The 18,103-nt window shown below is 41.2% G+C and overlaps 1 protein-coding gene across 5 annotated transcripts in view; it reads right to left on the reverse strand.

The window, feature by feature from the left end:
• Nucleotides 1-18,103, reverse strand: part of LOC132256129 (tight junction protein ZO-2) — a 32,748-nt gene that overhangs the window by 10,848 nt on the left and 3,797 nt on the right. For 3 of the 5 annotated variants that reach the window (XM_059752324.1, XM_059752328.1, XM_059752329.1), the window contains exons 2-3: nt 14,640-14,703; nt 6,186-6,591 (exon numbers count right to left, since the gene is read on the reverse strand). In XM_059752324.1, coding sequence (XP_059608307.1) covers nt 6,186-6,591; nt 14,640-14,703 — 470 coding nt within the window. Of the gene's footprint in view, nt 1-2,888; nt 3,234-6,185; nt 6,592-6,688; nt 6,982-14,639; nt 14,704-18,103 lie in introns of those variants that run through there. The other 2 variants (XM_059752325.1, XM_059752326.1) reach the window with 2 other exon arrangements.

Consider the following 18,103-nt stretch of genomic DNA (forward strand, 5'->3'; position numbering starts at 1 on the left):
TAAGACACGTTCACAGCGGCTGGATAAGCATTCCTCTTGTCGCTTCTCCCGAAAGATGCTCAATGGGATTCCACAGACGGTCGAAATTTGGGGAATTTCTGGACCGAATATATGCAATTTTCACCTTTCAGATCAACATTCAAATTCAACGTGATTTCACTCTGAGAAACGCTGCGCGCGATTTAATGTTGGCATCATAAATCGTTTGATTTCATTCCGTGAGAAATAAAACACTGAAATTGGTGTCTCTTCGTGTTGGCCCAATTAGATGTCATCTCATTAATATACAGACGTATTTTCTACATGTCACCAAATGCCGTAGACTTTTGCCAACACATCCGATCTCAGACGATTTTTTGTTCTTTATCAACCATTCGCGCACTCTTCTCTTCCTTTCACGATCTCGCAGCTGCATTTGCCGAGCTATCGAGATCATGGGAGCTTCAATTTCAATTTTCCAGCAACACAATGAAAGGGATCGATTGTTGGTTTCTGTGTATGACTCACAACTGTGTCATATCTTGACCAATTCTGCTGGTCGATGACCATCTTATCGACTTCCAGAGCACTCCACAGAAATATTTCCCCCCTGTAAAGACACTCTATTTTCTTTCAAATTGGTCTCCGCATGAGACAACCTTGAAGAATCTCTGACAAAAGCGATCCGGAAAAAAATGAGTGGCTCACAAATACAAGTGGAGAAGACAAACAAACCAAAATCATCCTCCACACCCAAAAGAATACAGCCAAAAAGGAGTGAGAGACAAGAAAATCTCACAGCATTCTCAAGTGTTTCACACTCTGAGTCTCGGTAGAAAATAAATGACAAACGGTCAATTCTCAGAATATCACAGTCGAATGCCAATTATCAGCTGAAGATGTGAAGAAAAAAACGTGCGAAAATAAACAGAAATGTGGAAAGAGGCAGAAAAGGTTAGATTTTCACTGAGGAAATATCCAAGAAAGTCAATTCAAGACATGTGTCGTATTTTAATTACAACATTCAATGAATTGGGATTGAAAACTGGAGAGAAATTTATTCAGATTTAGTAAGTCCGCAATTTGATCTTTCAAAATGTGTGCTCAAAAGTCCAAAAATTCAATACAAAGAGAAAGGATTATTAGTGATAAAAGCTAAAAGATCTATCTATTCAGGAACTTCTATGAATTACAGCAGTTCAGAAGCCTTTACAAACTGCTGACAATCGATCAAGTGAACTTCTTCATGGCGTTTTCTTTTTGCTCTTTTTTTCGGGAAATACCAGCACAAATTAATTAACTAATAAAGTCATTAAATATGCTTAGAAAGTAGATAAACGTCTCATGTAATTATATCAAGGTGAATAGCAATTTAATAAATGCATAAAACTCATCGTTTCTATGCACGAATTTGATTCGCTCACGCTTAAGTCTCCAATCTATAACCATATCTCTTAGCGCTCTTCTTCCAGCCACACAATTTAATTACATTCAGTCGGCATTTCCGGCCAAGAACTTCGCGAATGAGGCGGAGGAGGCGGTCAAATGCCCAGCGAGTGAGTCAGAGTGAGTCGCAGGGGAACAAAAGAAGCCCCCTGACCAGTTTGCAATGCACAGAATTCCACGTTCAATTCATCGTTGAGGTGTGATTATGAAATTCCTCAAATATTTGTTGCCAGCCTCTCGCGATCTTTCTCTCCATGCAAATTTGACGGGATCGCGCGCAAACTTCGTAAATTTTCGCTCATATTGAGTGTTACAAATAAAAAAAATCTCTGCAAATGCAGACGAGAAATGTCTTATTTGCCATAGTAAATTTCACCGAAAAGGGGCAAATCATCGAGTTGTGCTGCGGAGATCGCTTTGCAATATGTTGAATCGCCTCGAGGGACGAGAGATTAAATTGAAAATTAGGTATTCCATGTGTGAATTTGCTGAAAAATATGAGCGACGTGAGTATGAAGAGATATGTTGGAAGGTGTGTCTCTTTCACAGCAATTATCCGTACATTCTTCACTCTCTTTCAACTCTGATGTGAGACAAAACTATTAATATTCAATTGATGGAGTGTGCCACCAGAGCCTCGTGGTCAGAGTGAGAGCTTTCGAATGCCTTTGTGGATTAGGTGAGATTTCACATGCTTTGCTCGCGATGCTTCTAATCCCCCTTGATGTGCAAAATATGCTGCTGAACGGGGCGCACTTAGTCAGGCAGGCAAAGAGTGGACAATTTTGCAACACTGTGTTGTTGTGCCTCAATATTTAAAGACTTGTCGAGCGAGTTTCGCGACTTGCGCTTTTAAGCGCGCGCGCGCGATTTTCCCTTCGCGCCAACCGCCGATAAAATTGGTGAAAATACTGGGCGCGAATGGCGGGGAAAATGGGAAGAAATGGTGCCCCAAGAAGCGGCAGAAACCGGCTGCCAAGGGGGAGTCGAGTGTCTATTGTTTCTTGTTTCTCCTTTTCCTCATCCACTCCCTTTTGCTTGGCTCATTCGTGGGCCTCTGCGGAGTCGCGCTCAGAAACATAAAAATGATACAAAGAAAGAGGTTTCTTCGGGAACTGGTTTTAAAAAACACCGGGAAGAAGAAGAGATGCTGCAAGAGAGAGAATTCAGAGTCCTTGGCTATGACTTCCACGGGTCTTTGTCGCCTTTTTTTCTCGCCTCAATTCACTCTGGCGATCATCTTCAATTGACCATCCCAACATACTGTGATGGTTAATTCATCTGTGGAGATTTGGTCATTTTCTCCCTCTAATATCTCTTGCTATCGCGTATTGGAAAAGCGCTCGAGTGTGCCTCAAGAGTTCCACTTCCAACAGGTTTTCGAGACCACAGACATTCCAATGGCCGTCCTGACCAATTGGAATTCCATCTTTGATTGGCTTTTTCTTCGCCACACTCCGTACCTGATCATTCCGAAAATTATTATTGGGTATTTGTCCACCCGTTGATCCCAATGAATCCATTCTGGTACACTCTAATCCCAACTAACGGCCAAAGCTCACAGCATTATTCACATGCACTGCACACAATTGAAATTCAAACAAAAAAAAAAATAGGAAAGAGAGGAGAGAAGCACGAAAACCTCTTGTCAAATATATGCCACAATTTTCCCCAAACACACGTGGATTTTTCCTCAGAGAACTTTTCCGCGCCAGAGGAAAAGACTCACGACAGCATCGCGAACAATCCCAGTGAATCTCAGACGCGAAACTAAAATGGACGACGCCAGCAAACAAGTTACCAAGCGAGCTAAAGATATTTACCTTCACGGCGGAGAGCAAAAAAAGAGAAACAGGTAAGACCAGAGGTGGGGCTGAAAAATCTCTTTTATGTGTTCACCTCAAAATCCTCTCAAACGACCAACTTGTCTGTGTGCATTTTCAATTTTGATGCTCAACACCAGCACACCAGCCGCGTTGGACACTATTTTGAGGGAGTTGGCGAAGCGCACGTGAAAGGCTAAGCAACACAGCAAATGTGTGCTTGCGACTCTCCGCTTGTCATCACTTCACGTGCTTCGGAAATTCCTTGATTAGAAGAAACTGACAAGTGTCTTTAATTGCTTTTTAAGTCTAAAACACTGTTTTTATTCATTTTTTTCCCTATAGAAAATATTAATTCATAAAGCTTTTGACATTAAAAGTCTGGATCATTTAGGCATTTGTCTAGAAATACACCTTATTCTCACAATGACAAACCCTTTTGAGAACCTCTTCGCCGCGAATTGCAGAACTTTCCCCTCACTATTGATGCAAAGCCAGCAAAGCAGTCGTGAGCGAGGGTGAATTTGTGGGAGTCTCTCCAATTTATCTGACCATATAGCATTGCGACTGAGGAATGCAAGAGGGGAAAAGCGTCCTGGAATTCCAGTAGGACAAAAGAAGGTGCAAAAAAGTGAGGAATTTCTCTTTGCCCAGGTAGTTAATGGGCAGTGTTGTCTATTCCTCTCCCTTCTGCGTGACTGTGAGGTATGAAAAAAGACGACAAGGCGACGAGAAAGAGAGGCAATAGAGAGTGGAGGAAAATCGTTGCATTTGAAGACGGTAAAACGCCTCGAGGCAGGCAAAGTGGTAGCTAAATTACCTTTCTTCTCAGTCTTCTGGACACTTTCTTTGCCACTTTTCGCGGGTCACGCGTGAATCCCGTGAGCGAGTGCTCAGTGAAGCGCCCGAAGATCTCCTTCAGATCGGGATTATAGTGGAAATGGTGGTGATTTGCCTCTGGAAATGATCCAATCGGCTGATAGAAGTGCTCCTGGACAGCATAGCGATTCTCCGATGAGGATCTGTGATGCTTCCTGGACGTTCGACGACGCCTGTAATCACTTTTCCCACTCTTCTCCGCCACCTTCTTGGCCGGAGATTTTCTCTTTGATCCACTTCCCCAATTAAAAAACTTCATTGCACTTTTCCGGGAATTCTCCTCTCACACTCTCCCAATGGGAACAAATTAGGGCACTCGAGCTTCTGTCGCGGTGTGGAAGAAACGTCCGGACGCTCGCTGAAGACTAAGTGAAAAATTAATGGCTTTAGAGGAATTACGAGGGCGTTTAATTCACCAACACATTCGTCATTATGTCAGATAATTGAAGCCATATACATTCCGTCCACTATTGGAATTCTCATACTATCGATTGAGTGCGAATTGCGAGCACAGCTAGGAAATACTCCCCATTTTTGCCTCTTCCCAGCGTCACTCTGGGGCTGAATTTTTTCAGACTCCCAGAATGTCTTCCCAGTAGGCCAGAGCCATTGTCAGTCGACAAGTCAAATTAGACGCGTACGCGTAAATTGGCTTGATTGCAAAAAAGGTGCAATTGTGGTGCTAAATTGGCAGAAAGAGTGAAAAATTAACCGTGTTAAATTTCCGCGGCAATTGAAACTTCATGAAGAGACGTTGGGAAACAATAAGAGAATGCTATTGAGGATGATTTGGGAAAAAATTCCACCTGCACGCCTGACAAAGTCAACTTCCTTTCGGCGATTCGCCACCTTTGGCCGCCGCTTCGACTGGGCAGACAGCCTGACAGTGGGCTTCGCGCGATCGCGGAAGGAGCAGAAGCCAGTCATGTTGGTCATTCATGCGACAGAGTGTTCAGCTTGCCAGCAACTCAAGACGAGCTTCGTCAGCGACAAAGCGCTTCTGGCGCTCAGCAAGAAGTTCGTAATGATCAGTGCGGCGGACGAAGAGGAGCCTAAGCAGGATATATTTCAGCCAGACGGACAGTATTATCCCAGGTAATAGTTTGATTGTTATCTTGAAGCATTCGAAAATTGAATTGTGTCAAAATGAGGAGATAATCAAATGAAATATGCATGCGCGAAAGGTAAACTTTAACATCTCAGCAAGTTTGTGAATATGGAAAGGTCTAAAAACTCTCGATAATCTCTTGTATAAAATTTCTGTGGTTTTATAGGCATAAATTCTGAATGTGTCATTTTAACACATTTTCTTTATAATCTCCACAAACACAGTAAAACCATGACCAATCGCTCTTTAGAATCCATCCATCCATTAAGCAGCTAAACACTTTTTGCGTAAGGCATAAAATTTAGCCACAAATCTCGATAAATCTAAAACAATTCTCACGAATTTTTATGATGATTCCCGCACGGAATGGAAACGCCACTCGAATTGAGCTTGTGATGAGAGTTTCTCTGATCTTCTCAGTGAATCATTCGGAGCGTCAATGAAATTATTTCTAATCTAACCGTTGAATTTGTGACTGGAATTGAGCGTGAAATTGACTATTTCGCTAGTGTATTTCTCTGTTAACCCTTCACGAAGTCTCGCCAGAATCACCTTGTCACATTTTCTAAGCGCTTAATGAAGGTGGTAAATAACACGTCATAAATTTGCAGTAAAATTTATCGGTGATTTGTTTATTTCTGCCGCATAAATAAATATTTCCACACGCCGTCCCACTGTTGCGAAAAAGAACCGCGACCACTTACTTCGCGGGGAGATTGAGTGAAAATGAAGAGCAGAGAGTTGATAATGATCCTAATTTTCACGTATTTCTTTCTTTTTTTCCCCCCTCTTGCCAGAATTCTCTTCATTTCACCGTGTGGGAATGTGATGAAGGAGATTGTGAATGAGACGCGCGAGAAAGGAGACGCTCAGTATTTTTACACCACAACTGTGGAGATCAAGAAGTCGATGGACGAGGTGTTGCGGAGGCTGCAAAAGTATTGACTCACCGTTGGATCGTCCTCGACGACAGGATCTGCGAGGACTTCGATGGTCTCATTCATGGAGTGATAGGGCCGTAATCTGTGACGCTCCTTGCGCTTCCTGGCACCGCGTGTCTCGCTGAAAGTGGCACATCCGTCCTCGTGTAGCGCCACAGTGTGTCTCTTCTCCTTCTTGCGGGCTCCAGGACTCGCCACTTGGCGCTCTTTCAGCGACAGACTGCGCAAGAGTCCACCCGCGTCTGCAGTCTCGATCCTCTCGATGGCATTCAGATCAGCCGGCGAAGGGACAGGATTCTCCGGCGGCGCCACAGGCTGTGTGGAGTTCGTGACTGATGATCTACGTGATCCCGAAGCCATTGTCGGGCTAATTGAGCCGCTGTAGCTCGTCGAGCGCCGAGATTCCAGCGTGTCCCTGTTGAGAAAGAGAATTGCACCAAATCAGACGTTAAATCACTTTCGATATCGGGCATTTGGGTGTTTGTTATGCGGGCGCAGCGACAATGTCTGACCTTTTGGCGCGCCTGAGGGTGTCCGGAGTGAGAAAAGTCACAGATGGTGGCAATTTGATTGGGACAAAATAGCCCAATTGTGGTGTTGCCCCATTGAATGGGTAATAAGTGCCAATTGTGGTGTTCCTCCCCATGGTGGCACCTTCATTCCCCGATTCTGAGCTCACTTCCTCGCACTCACCCATGATCCGCAGTCAATTGCGCACACAGATCAACTAATTCACCCGAGATGCTCTTCCCAGTGCCGATCCGTGCGTGAAAACCATAGACTTGTGCTCTCACGCTCACAGATTCTCACCGAGATGCAAAAATAAATTTTATTGAAAACTTTCCTCCACAGATGCTCGCACAAGAGCAAAGCGCGCGCAAGAGAGAGAGAGAGAGAAGTCTCACGAAGAGACACTGAGGGGAAAAAACGCCACACTTTTCATCATCATCATCTACCCAGATAATTTACAGTGGTAATTCCATTATGGGGAAAGGAGAGACACGCTTACACACATTGAAAAGACTCCCCGGAAAAAAAATAAGACAATATCCACTCAAAATATTGTGATATTGAGTCAATCGCTCTGGAGCGGCAGCGCGGGGAGGCGGGAGTGTTTGGTAAAAAATATATTACTCGATGGGAACAGTGACTTCGCCTCACATTCTCTCACTGACGCTAAAATTACAGGCACGAGACCAAAAATAAAACAGCGACCAGACGAAAACATTGATTGAGATTTTAAACTTCCATTTCATATTGTACACACGATATACCAATTCACTTCCATCTGTGAGAGTCGAAAGGGTGGCCAAACCGAAGCTGTGCTCATGCTCAAGAGCTGATCTGCAATTGCAATGATCGACAAAGGATCACACTGAGAAAAGTGAGAGAGTTTCACGAAGCATTTCAAGAACTGCAGCAAAGACAGCTTCTTTCATTTCATCAAACAAAAAAAGTCACAGAAGAATGACTCCGAATCCTTTAGAAGGAGAAGGATAGAGAAAGTAGAATGCGTTCCCAACGAATATTTATCAAATTTAACGATTTTACGTGAAAGCAGATAACAGAGAGAATTTGTCAGGTTATAGTATTTGAGGTATGAAGGATTTAATCAAAGAACGGTTGCAGACAAGCTAATAATATGTCTAATTGACCAAATATCACTGAAATTCCGTCTCTTCGGCTCACAATTTCGCTCCTCCCCGCCTTAAAAGCCCCCCAAATGGAACTGAAGAATGTCTGTGTGAGTGTGTGAATAGACTTTCCATAGTGCCGGGAATATTGAATAAAATATGCCTGTTTTCACTGCTTGGCACTGCCAAACGAATTTCACGCGGAACACACACTCTTTCCCATGTAATTTACGATGCATCAGATCAGCAGCGACTCGTAAATGAGTTGGAGATTATGGGGAAATTAAGCGAGAGGCCATGGAGGGTTAATGGGTCAAACACTGACGCACATCTCTTAATGTCTCAATTCGTGAAGACGTCGCTTTTGTCACCCGAAAAATCACGTGAATGGGAAAATAATTGGTGGTCATGCGATGGGCCTTCCAGGTAAGAGAGGCGTGAAGATCTTGAACTTGAAAACCATTGAAAATTGCCGCAAAACATGTACATTTGCCTTATGTCTTTTTGTGTGTGCGCCCAAAATGCGCGCGCCTCGAGAGGAAGGGAGAGTGAGACAAGAAAGCCATCAGGAAAAGACAGCAATTATGTGTCGTGCTTGATGTATGAAATCAGACAATTTGAGAGCACAGGCTTGGCCTGCGTGCACATACAACACCAATAGTCCATTTTCCAACTCTGCACACCCAAATTCCAGCTGTGGCACCGCATTTGACCCCAATCTGGGGCCGCCTGACCGCCCAATTGTCCGGTGTCTAGCCTAGAGACTCTACGCTAGAGGGAAATTAATTGAAATGTTTCGCATTTTTGTGTGTCATTCGCAACGCCAGCGGATTTGCAGGCACTCCAGCCAAGAAACTCGCGCACGAAATGGGCAAATTTGCAATGCAAATACTTGAAAATGCAAAAAGCACTCGGCGCACACAGAGTTGTACAAAATGAGAGATCCTTGTCGCGAGCCACTAAAAGGGTGAAAATTAATTTCTCTTCTCTCAAGCATTGCCCGTGCGAAAGACCACATTTTCCAATTCATCGATTAATAGCTTGTGCCGGAGCGGCAATAATTCTATTTGATTGGACGGCAATTACCAATAGGTGCTAACCTAAGTCACCAGGGAAATCAATTGGGTTGAATGAGTGAGAGAGACATTTCGACATAAATTCCAAATTATAATTATTAACACTTCAATTGAAAATTGATTGTTCACACGCGGTGAGGCAGTGCGACAAGGAGAAAAAAAAATGTGGAAAGTTTTCACCATGCGAAGACATTCATACAATAATTTTTCAATCAACCGCCATTTGGAGGTAATTTTGTGTTGCTGGAATGGCGCACTTTTGCTCTCTCACTACATTATAGTCAATTTATGCAAATGCAAAAACTTGAAAAACGAGCCAGATATTAGTGATGTACTACAGCGTTTATGTGCACTTAACGCCTAGTGGAAAGAGGTGGAGACAGTGTTTTGCTGTGACAATTAAAATCACTTCTCCTCGGGCAGCATTTCTATGGCCTTCGATTGCAAAATTGCTGTATTTATGAGAAAATTTTGTGCCTTGTTCTCAATGTCAGAAATCAGGACACTTTGGGATCACATGCAGCAATTTGATCGTGTGCAGAAAGTGCAGTGTGCATCACAATTCTTCAATTCGGGGATAAAGTGATTCATTTAAATAAATTCATCCCTAAAGGGTTAAGTAAATGCTGAAAATCTCAGTTCACAGCCAATTATCGTCTGAAAAAACCGCAAGAACTGAAAGTGAATCAATAAAACACGTCGAAATTGATGTTGACAATTTTCTCTTATTGCTTTATTATGTGGCAAAAAGACTATATGCCGCCATTGACACCTGAACAGCGCGAGAGGAAGTGGGCTTGGGTTACGAGCAGCACTTTCATCAGCGGCCCCAACAGTGACTTAATTGTTTGCCGGCAATGTGGGCTTTTCTCGCCCAAAAACAGTCCAACAAAGAAGCCATCGCCGAAGTGTCCAAAAATAGAATTGCAATTGAGTGGCTCTCAATTCTAAGCACAGCCACCAGAAGAAATCAATAAGTGATCGCGGTGAATCATCAATTAACTCTGTTTTTTCTTCACACCGTGCGTTGTGTATCTCATTATGCTAAGTTGATCATCATCAGCATCGGTAATGGTGGGATCGCATTAGGAGAATTCGCGTGGGCTTTTTTCGAGAAGAGCCTCGAGGAGAGGTGAGAAAAGAGAATCAGGACAGAGCAAGATAACAGATAATTCGAGGGGAGATATTTTATTGCTCTCGAATGACCACCCAAAATCGTTAAGCTTTCCATGGGAATGCAAAGTGATGGTCGAATTTACGATCGAATAGAGAGGTGTGGTGATAGAGGACAAGTGGAGATTATCCAAGTTTCGAACATGGATTTCCTGTCGTGTTTGGGGTTCACGTAGAAAAAAAAACCACAGATATACCGCGTAATTTAATAACAGGTCAGTTTTTATGAATGAAGCCATAGCTGAATGAATGGGAAGAAGTCTTAAATTGATTTCGACATTTTAATATATTGCCGCTCTGGTGACTCTATATGGTGGACATGTGAATCAATTAGGTGTGCAGAGCAACAAACACGATCTCTCGTTCTTTTTCTCCACATCACATCTCGTCTCTCTGGCCTGGCAAAAGGTTCAATGATCAAGTGTCAACTGGCGAATCGGCAGCAATAATGTGGGTTAGTGCTTCCAATTGATCGCCTTATAAACTCCAATCTCATTGTGAGAGATTTACTGTGGCAGCGAAAAATGTTGCCATTTGAAATTGAAACACCTGACAAGTCTCTCTCTCTTGATGGTGCTTTTTTACACACGCCACAACTTATGGTAATTTCAACTTTTGCGCCCCGCGAATGATGTCTTTTTGATGTTTCTCCATTTTTTTGCATGTCGCGGGAGATCAAGAGAGATCTTGTCCATATTCCCTATCACACCAATCGATCTTCCAACTTTTGCCAAATATGCCGACTGATCTGGTATTTTTTTCTCACTACGCCATCAGTTTGCGTCTTCAATTGCGCACAAAGATTATGCAAGAGAGGCATTTTAACACCCAAATGATTCTCACACCGCGTCATTTGTATATCAATGCCTCACGTCGAAGCACGCAACTTCCTTTTTCGGACGTCTATCAAATGTTTTATACAGGGCGAAAACCAATTGACTTCTTGCCAAAGAGTCTTCAGCTATTTAAATAGACTGCTGGACACATTTTTTTCAACTATTCCAAGGCTTCGCACTCAGCATTCCTCGTCGTATTGAGTTACACACTCGATATGCATAGAAAATTGCTGACATAGGGAAGTTTGGGGCAGATCATTATTACAGCAACATAATCATACGGAAAATTGACCATATTTCTCGGTTAACCGAAAGCCTTGGTGAAAATCTAAACCATAGGGAAAGCGCAGCTTCTTTGGATTCTAACTTTGAGTTAGAAAATAGACAATGATAGAGAAAATGCTCACCTTGCGATAAAATGTAATTGAATTTATCGATACTAATTCCGTGATATTTCCTTAAAAAATAAGACTAATTCGAGAAGAATGTCAATTCTTTTGTATTTATACTTCATGAAAGAATAGCTTGTGTAAATATTTGTAAATTTCATCATCACAATCTAATCTATCTGCATAATCAATGGAAAAAGAAGAGTTTTGATTGCACTGACAAGCCTTGTTGCTATTGACATAACAGGCAGTCTTTTAGGCCTTCGTTTCTCCTCAACATACACACACTCACTTGCTATTGTCTGTCAGAGTGTGCGGAAGAGCCCCGCCTTCCCCAACTTGTAATTTTATATGTTTTTCGCGATGTGAGGTGCGATAAAGCGCTGATGTTTCAAAGTGAGCGGAATTTGTTGCATGATTTACTGTCTTTGACACTCTGGCGACGAAATAAAGATGGTAATATGTGGAATAAGAGAGACACCCTAAAAAGGTCTCAAATGTTATGGTCATTTCCACTTCTCATCGAAAACATTCCTCACAATTCGATGCCAAAGGAGATGGAAAAAAGCAACAAGTCATGATTGAAAAAGATCATTTGTGGTTGACGAAAAAAAGTCCCACCTATTTTGCTCTTTGGTAAAATGGTGGTGAAAAAGAAAAAGTGCGGCGACCCAAAAAGTATCAACATTCGAAATTGTACTGAAAAGCCGCCACTCATGGTGCGATTAAACGCGCCAGAAGAAGAAAAAAAAAACAAGAACAACGCGTGCAGTGGCGAAAAAAGAGGTCAAGAGATTGAGGAAGTGTCTGGCGTGGAAACAAATTGAAATAATTACATTTTCAAGTTCATTAGAAGAGCGAAAATCTCCACAGTTGTGATCCTCCAAAATTGGACAATCAGCCGCACAGCGCTCCAATAAAGAGCCTGGGCTAAGCGCACAGCCTAGGCCGCACATAGAGAGCGCAATTTATCATTTGGCACTAATTCACCCAGAGCCACACGATTGCCTATTGGCACAAGTGATCGATGATGGAGTGATCGCGCGCACGTCCAGCCATTTTCCCCCCAATGAGATTTTTATCACTTTCACATGGAGTTTTTTATTGGGCTCCCCATAAAAATTTCTCTATTAACTCTCAGGCGTGTGACTTCGTATTTGATCTTCGATCAATCTTGCCATGCCATACAGAAACACTCTCTTCAAGATTTATCGATTGCGTCTCCACTCCTCCTCATTCTATGCATATTATTTCATATGCCATTTGGGACGATATTTTAAATGTGTCAGAGAGAGAGAGAGAAATTCATGCTGAGAACCCCCGAAAAATGCCTAAAATCGCGCTGCAGATTTATGAGGGAATCTTTTATTTTTGGACAACTCATCCTGCTGCTCGCGACTCTCAAACCGCGATATTTCACTAGGCATTTCTTCGTTTTTTCCTTCTCCTTGCTGACACACAAACATGACTTTTCGCTGTTGTGCACATTTTTCTAACACCACCCAAGATACATTTTGATGTCGAAAAAAGACCACAATCGTCAATATACGAGCATTGGAAAAAGGGGAATTAAAACCGTCAAAACACACAATCCGCGATCACTTTTCATTCCCCACAAGGCTGTAAATATCCATTTTCAATCAATAAATGAATTTTGCATGAGATGTCAATGCAGAAGAAACTCCCTGGCGGGCAAAAAATGCGGCACATTGAGAAATTTCAATTGGCAATAGACTTGCATTGGCGCGCAAGTGTTGTAAAACATGACTGCCATCCACGAGCCAAACGCGCGATGCCGAAGACGTGAAGCGCTTCAATTGGAAAATCAATTAATTATCTGTGGGCGATTGCGACCCACCCTGACTTCCGCGGTGGTTTTGACTATATTTTCTCTTCTCCAATAACCCGACCAACTGGTCAATTGAATGGGTCGAATTGTTCTTTGCCCGCCGCATTTCTTGTCCCCGCACAAAGTCAATTGGCAACCTTCGAGAGTCAGGCAATTTCAATTAGATTCTCATTCACTGTTTATGAATATGTTGCAATGCGCGCACATGAACAAACCTCGCTGATGCACCCAAGATAGATGGCAGACATTCATGTATCTGCCTTCAATTGCCATCATTCGATGCAATTGATGATTGTTGGATGGGAGAAAAAAAGACGATCAATGACACAAAAGTGAGTTGAACAGGTGCGCACAAATTCCACCGAGAAAATTCAATTCCATCTGCAGTTTCTTATGCCAGTCGACTGCATTAAATATTCAGACTGTGGGAAGTCGCGCAATGGATATTTATTGGACGCATGGGAAACATTTTCCCAAATTAATCCCTGCCTAAGATTTTCCCCCAATTCTCAGTGCTGAATCATCGGGAAACACAGATGAATCAGCCTACAGTAATCCAGAGATTATGGGATGAAATTTTAATCATTCAATTGCACTGCAATAGTTGCCAGAAGTTTGGACACATGAAAAATTCATGTCGAGAGAATTCGAAACAATTGATTCATGCATATTCGAGTTTAGATTTGATAGAGGATAATAAAGAAGAAACTACCGGAAAGAATTCTAAGAAAGTATGAGGGATTTTGTCTAGGAACAAGGGAGGAAAAAGTGTTATGAAGAACAACGAACGATAGAAACAATATTGAGCATTTAGATAAAAAGGAAAAGCGAGTCTAAGGATATTCTAGGAAATTCATGAGTAATTTAAATGCAAACAGATTGGATATCGTAGAGAAAGAGTCTCAAATCCGATAATTCCGTGTATTGGGCGGGGCATAAAAATGGGCGGAGTCTTTTACAAAGCACACTCATAACCGATATAAGCGTAGTTATCTGGGAGAACACCAGCCTTACTAGCGACTCCCACACCTCATCCCAGTGAAAATGTCTCACAAGACGGATAAATGAGGTGGGAATTGAAGTCATGATGCTGTTTGGGAGTTTTGGGACTTGAAGAAGACCCGACAAAAAGCTAAAGTGTGGAAGTGCGGTAAAAAATTTCATCTCTTCTTAATGACTGTACCAATGAAAGAAACATTGGCAGTCTTTTTGGCTGGGCTAGAGACACAAAGAGCGCCTTCGAAGAGGTGAGAATTGAGTGGAATTTACAAGAGAGAAAAAAACATCCTTCATTCTCAACACACACCCAGAATTGTCTGGCAATTAGCAAAAGAGTCGACATAGATTTTGAAAAAATGTCACGTTTGTTCATCCCGAAGACGTGCGCGGAAGAAAACTTTCATCTGCGATGGTCAGTTTCGTATAGTGTCACCGCAAGCGAAAAGGTCAGATTCATTTAGAGGGTCTCGAGCACGTCTCGTGATTTATGATATTGTGGCAACTTACCGATTACTCGGAAATCCTTCCTGCTGATGAGGATGTTCATCCTGGGCCGCAGTGCCAACCGTGTCTGGAAAGAGTAAAGAAGAAGCATATGAATTAATTTACAAGGGAAATTGCAGAAGAAACTGCAATCGAGGGGCGATGAACACCCGGATAATGGTCAATTGTGGAGCTCCACTCGGCAGTTAATTTCTGTCTTCTTCTGCTCAATTTAATCACATCACCGGAAGTGCTTTGAAAAAAAAACCCGGTGAAGCTCTCTTTTTTCTGCCCTCTTGTGTTGCTGCTCATGGGAAAAAAAATCCAACAAGCGAGAAAGAGAGACATTAAAATTAATCACTCGCCGAGGATGACCGTGTCGATGTTATGCAATTTATGCACTCATGTGCGGTGCATCGCCCTCGGGGCGTCTCTGGAGCATTGATTGCGGCTCTGGTGCTAAAAGTAACCCACTTTGCAAAATTGCTATTAATAACGCTCAGCTTCTAAGCATTCTTCTCCGTCCAAGAAGCGCGTCTTCAGAGACACCTGTCGCGCTGCTTCAGCAGCTCTTGTCCTCCTTTGGTGCATTTTATGCACGTCTCGGCGTTATTGTTTGATGGGATCACTTTATGCATCCATCAACACGTTGTTTTATCAATTTATGCTCGTGATTGAGACGTAATTGAGCCCCGTGATGGGCATTTGAACAAATATTTGCCTTCGCCTTGTGCGGCTTCCACGCGATCAGCAAGAAGTTAGAAGAACAAAAAAATCACTCCAATTTTCATGACTTGGCGGTAAGAAATGTGGTTCGGCCACTGTCGAAAACGCATTAAGCATAAACTGTGGGCAAACATTCTCTCATATTCTCGCTTTCGGTGCAATTTGTAGAAATTCTCAATATCCCTTTCACTCCGAGAGAGCCCACCTTCTCAGCGGTGCCCCATTAAGACTGCCCATGGGCCTTGATTGCGCGCCCGACAATGTCTGCAGAGAGCTACCGAAAAAGTGGGTCCCACACACGAAAGCCGCGTGCGTGAGAGATAAATCATTGGTCATGAATTGTGAGAAAATGCAGACAATTGTCTTCTATGGTGACGACGCGATATCCCATGTTCTTGCAAGAAGTTCCGAGAGTCTTCGTCTTAAATATCGCCTTTCGCGCGCCCCAAAGTGAAAGGAAAAAGATGATCATTTCACAACATTGACATTAATTTCAATTTAGTACAATGGAGAGTGTCAAGAGATCATTGCGCTTAATCAAATCAACACCCATTTCGGGTGCGTTCACCGCGCCAAGGCGGCGAAGTTGGTAAATTTTCAGCGGGAAAATGCTGATTTTCCTCCATAATCGAAAGTCACTCCATTCTTGCTCAATCGCGCAGCACGCAAAGTAAACATTTTGGAGTGTTGCCGATTAAATTGAAGTGGAAACACTCTGGAGGCTCTATTTTTGACTCCATCCACCCCGAAATGCAACTCAATCCCACCGACACGAAGGCAGCAGCATATCCGAGGGGTTTACACAACACATAATTCACAACTGCATTGAAAATTACATCTATTGATGAGTTAACATAACTTTGTCGTCCAACCGGTGCCAATAAATTCACCTCTGAAAGAAGACATTCTTAATTGATTTTATGGGTTTTATGTATAGATACCTAATAATACAATCCATTTAATAATTAGAGTAAAGTAAACTATTTTCTTAATAAAACTGATCAAAACACTATTTTATGAAATTCAGTATCTCTTTCGCTGTCAGTCGAAAATGGTGTTTTTGAGGAATCTTGGGAAACTGTTGAAAATCTATAAGTTATTCTTCTACTATTCCGGTTTGTTTTTCTTAAAATTACCAACTCTTTATATTGCAAATTTTGTTACATATTTTTCCTTTGAATTCGATAAAGTAAATACATTAAATGTGAGAAACTTGAGTAAGTCTAGTGAAAGAAATATTCTAGAAACAATACATTTAAGTATATTTATTCATATTATTTTGAGATTTACAATATTCATGAACGGTAATATAAGGAAAATTTTGTGGTCTTTTTTAATGTCATTCATTGTTATTCCAAGCATTGCAATGATTATCAAAATTGGTCATTGTGGAGAGATTTTCAACAGATCAGCGAAAAAGAGTAATAGATTAATAGAGAACTTGGATAAGTTGGAACCTTCATTCGTTCATCAAACTCTTCTGAGGCGATTTCACATGCCTTTAACACTGACAGCACATTTTCAGCCCATTAATTACACTATTTTCTTAACAGTTAGTTGCATTTTCGGTTTAAAATGTGAATTAAAATTAAATATTTTTTTTATATCAATTTTCAGATCTCAAATCTTATTATTACACAATTATTAATTCTACTGGGCTTTGAAGATTTGTCCGAAAATTCTACACAAACACATTCCTAAATATTATCGACTCGGAGCCATGTTCATATGGACGCCAAGGTTAAACATTCTATTTTATTCCAGTGCTTTGGGTACGTAATTTTTCGAATGTATGTACATAAATATAGGAACATTATATGTAATCAAAAAACTATTGAATATATATATATATATATGTATAATTATTACACATGAACAATTTAGTAGTACATTTCGACATAAACTAATCAAAATAAAAGCATGAAATCATATTGATAAAATTGATTTCAATACCAGTAAAACTCAAGAAATCTGCTGATGAATTTCAGTCCGTCGTTTGCTGTCACTTGAAAATGGAGTTTTCAAGAAGTCTGGGGAAACTCATGAAAATCTATCAGTTTATTTTTTTTGTAGACGTTGTAAACGTAAAAAGTCGTAGTTTGAAAGTTAAATCTTACTTCTTCTCGAGGCTCTGTTTGTTAATATCCTATATAGTGTTGGTTATCTACAGTTTGATAACATACATTCCGCTACGAGTGACTTTTCAGAAATTGTTCAATTTCGATCCATCTAATTTTTCAGGATTTTTGTACTATTCTGAAAAATTTTTTCTCTTCACTTGGCTACTGATAATTTGGATACTTGTGTTTAGAAGCAGAAAATCTCACTTGAAATTATTACACTCAATTAATCGCTTTGAGAAGCTCTTGACAGAAAATTTTATGCAGTGTTTTAAAAATAAGAAGAAGAAGAACATAAAATTGTCTCCAAATTCTCAATTGTATCTCATAACTTTCTTCTATATTTTCCTCACATTTTCAGTACTTCTCAATGGATATATTGCATTGAATATAAAGATAAATTTTATTCGATGTCGAGACATATTTTGTTACTTTCTTGCGGCGTATTTTATAAAATTACCAACACTTTACATTGCAAATTTCGTTAGGCATTTTTCTTCTGAATTAAATAAAATCCAAGCATTCAGTTCTAAATACCACAGAAAATCTAATGAAAAGCATATTGTGGAACTCTCGCTCATCATTTCGGACATTGTAAAGCTCATGAACTACTCTTTTAGCAGTGTGATATTTCTTTCAAGA

The sequence above is a fragment of the Phlebotomus argentipes genome, unplaced genomic scaffold (genome assembly GCF_947086385.1).
Source record: "Phlebotomus argentipes unplaced genomic scaffold, Phlebotomus argentipes genome assembly contig_5, whole genome shotgun sequence".
Taxonomy (NCBI): Eukaryota; Metazoa; Arthropoda; class Insecta; order Diptera; family Psychodidae; genus Phlebotomus; species Phlebotomus argentipes.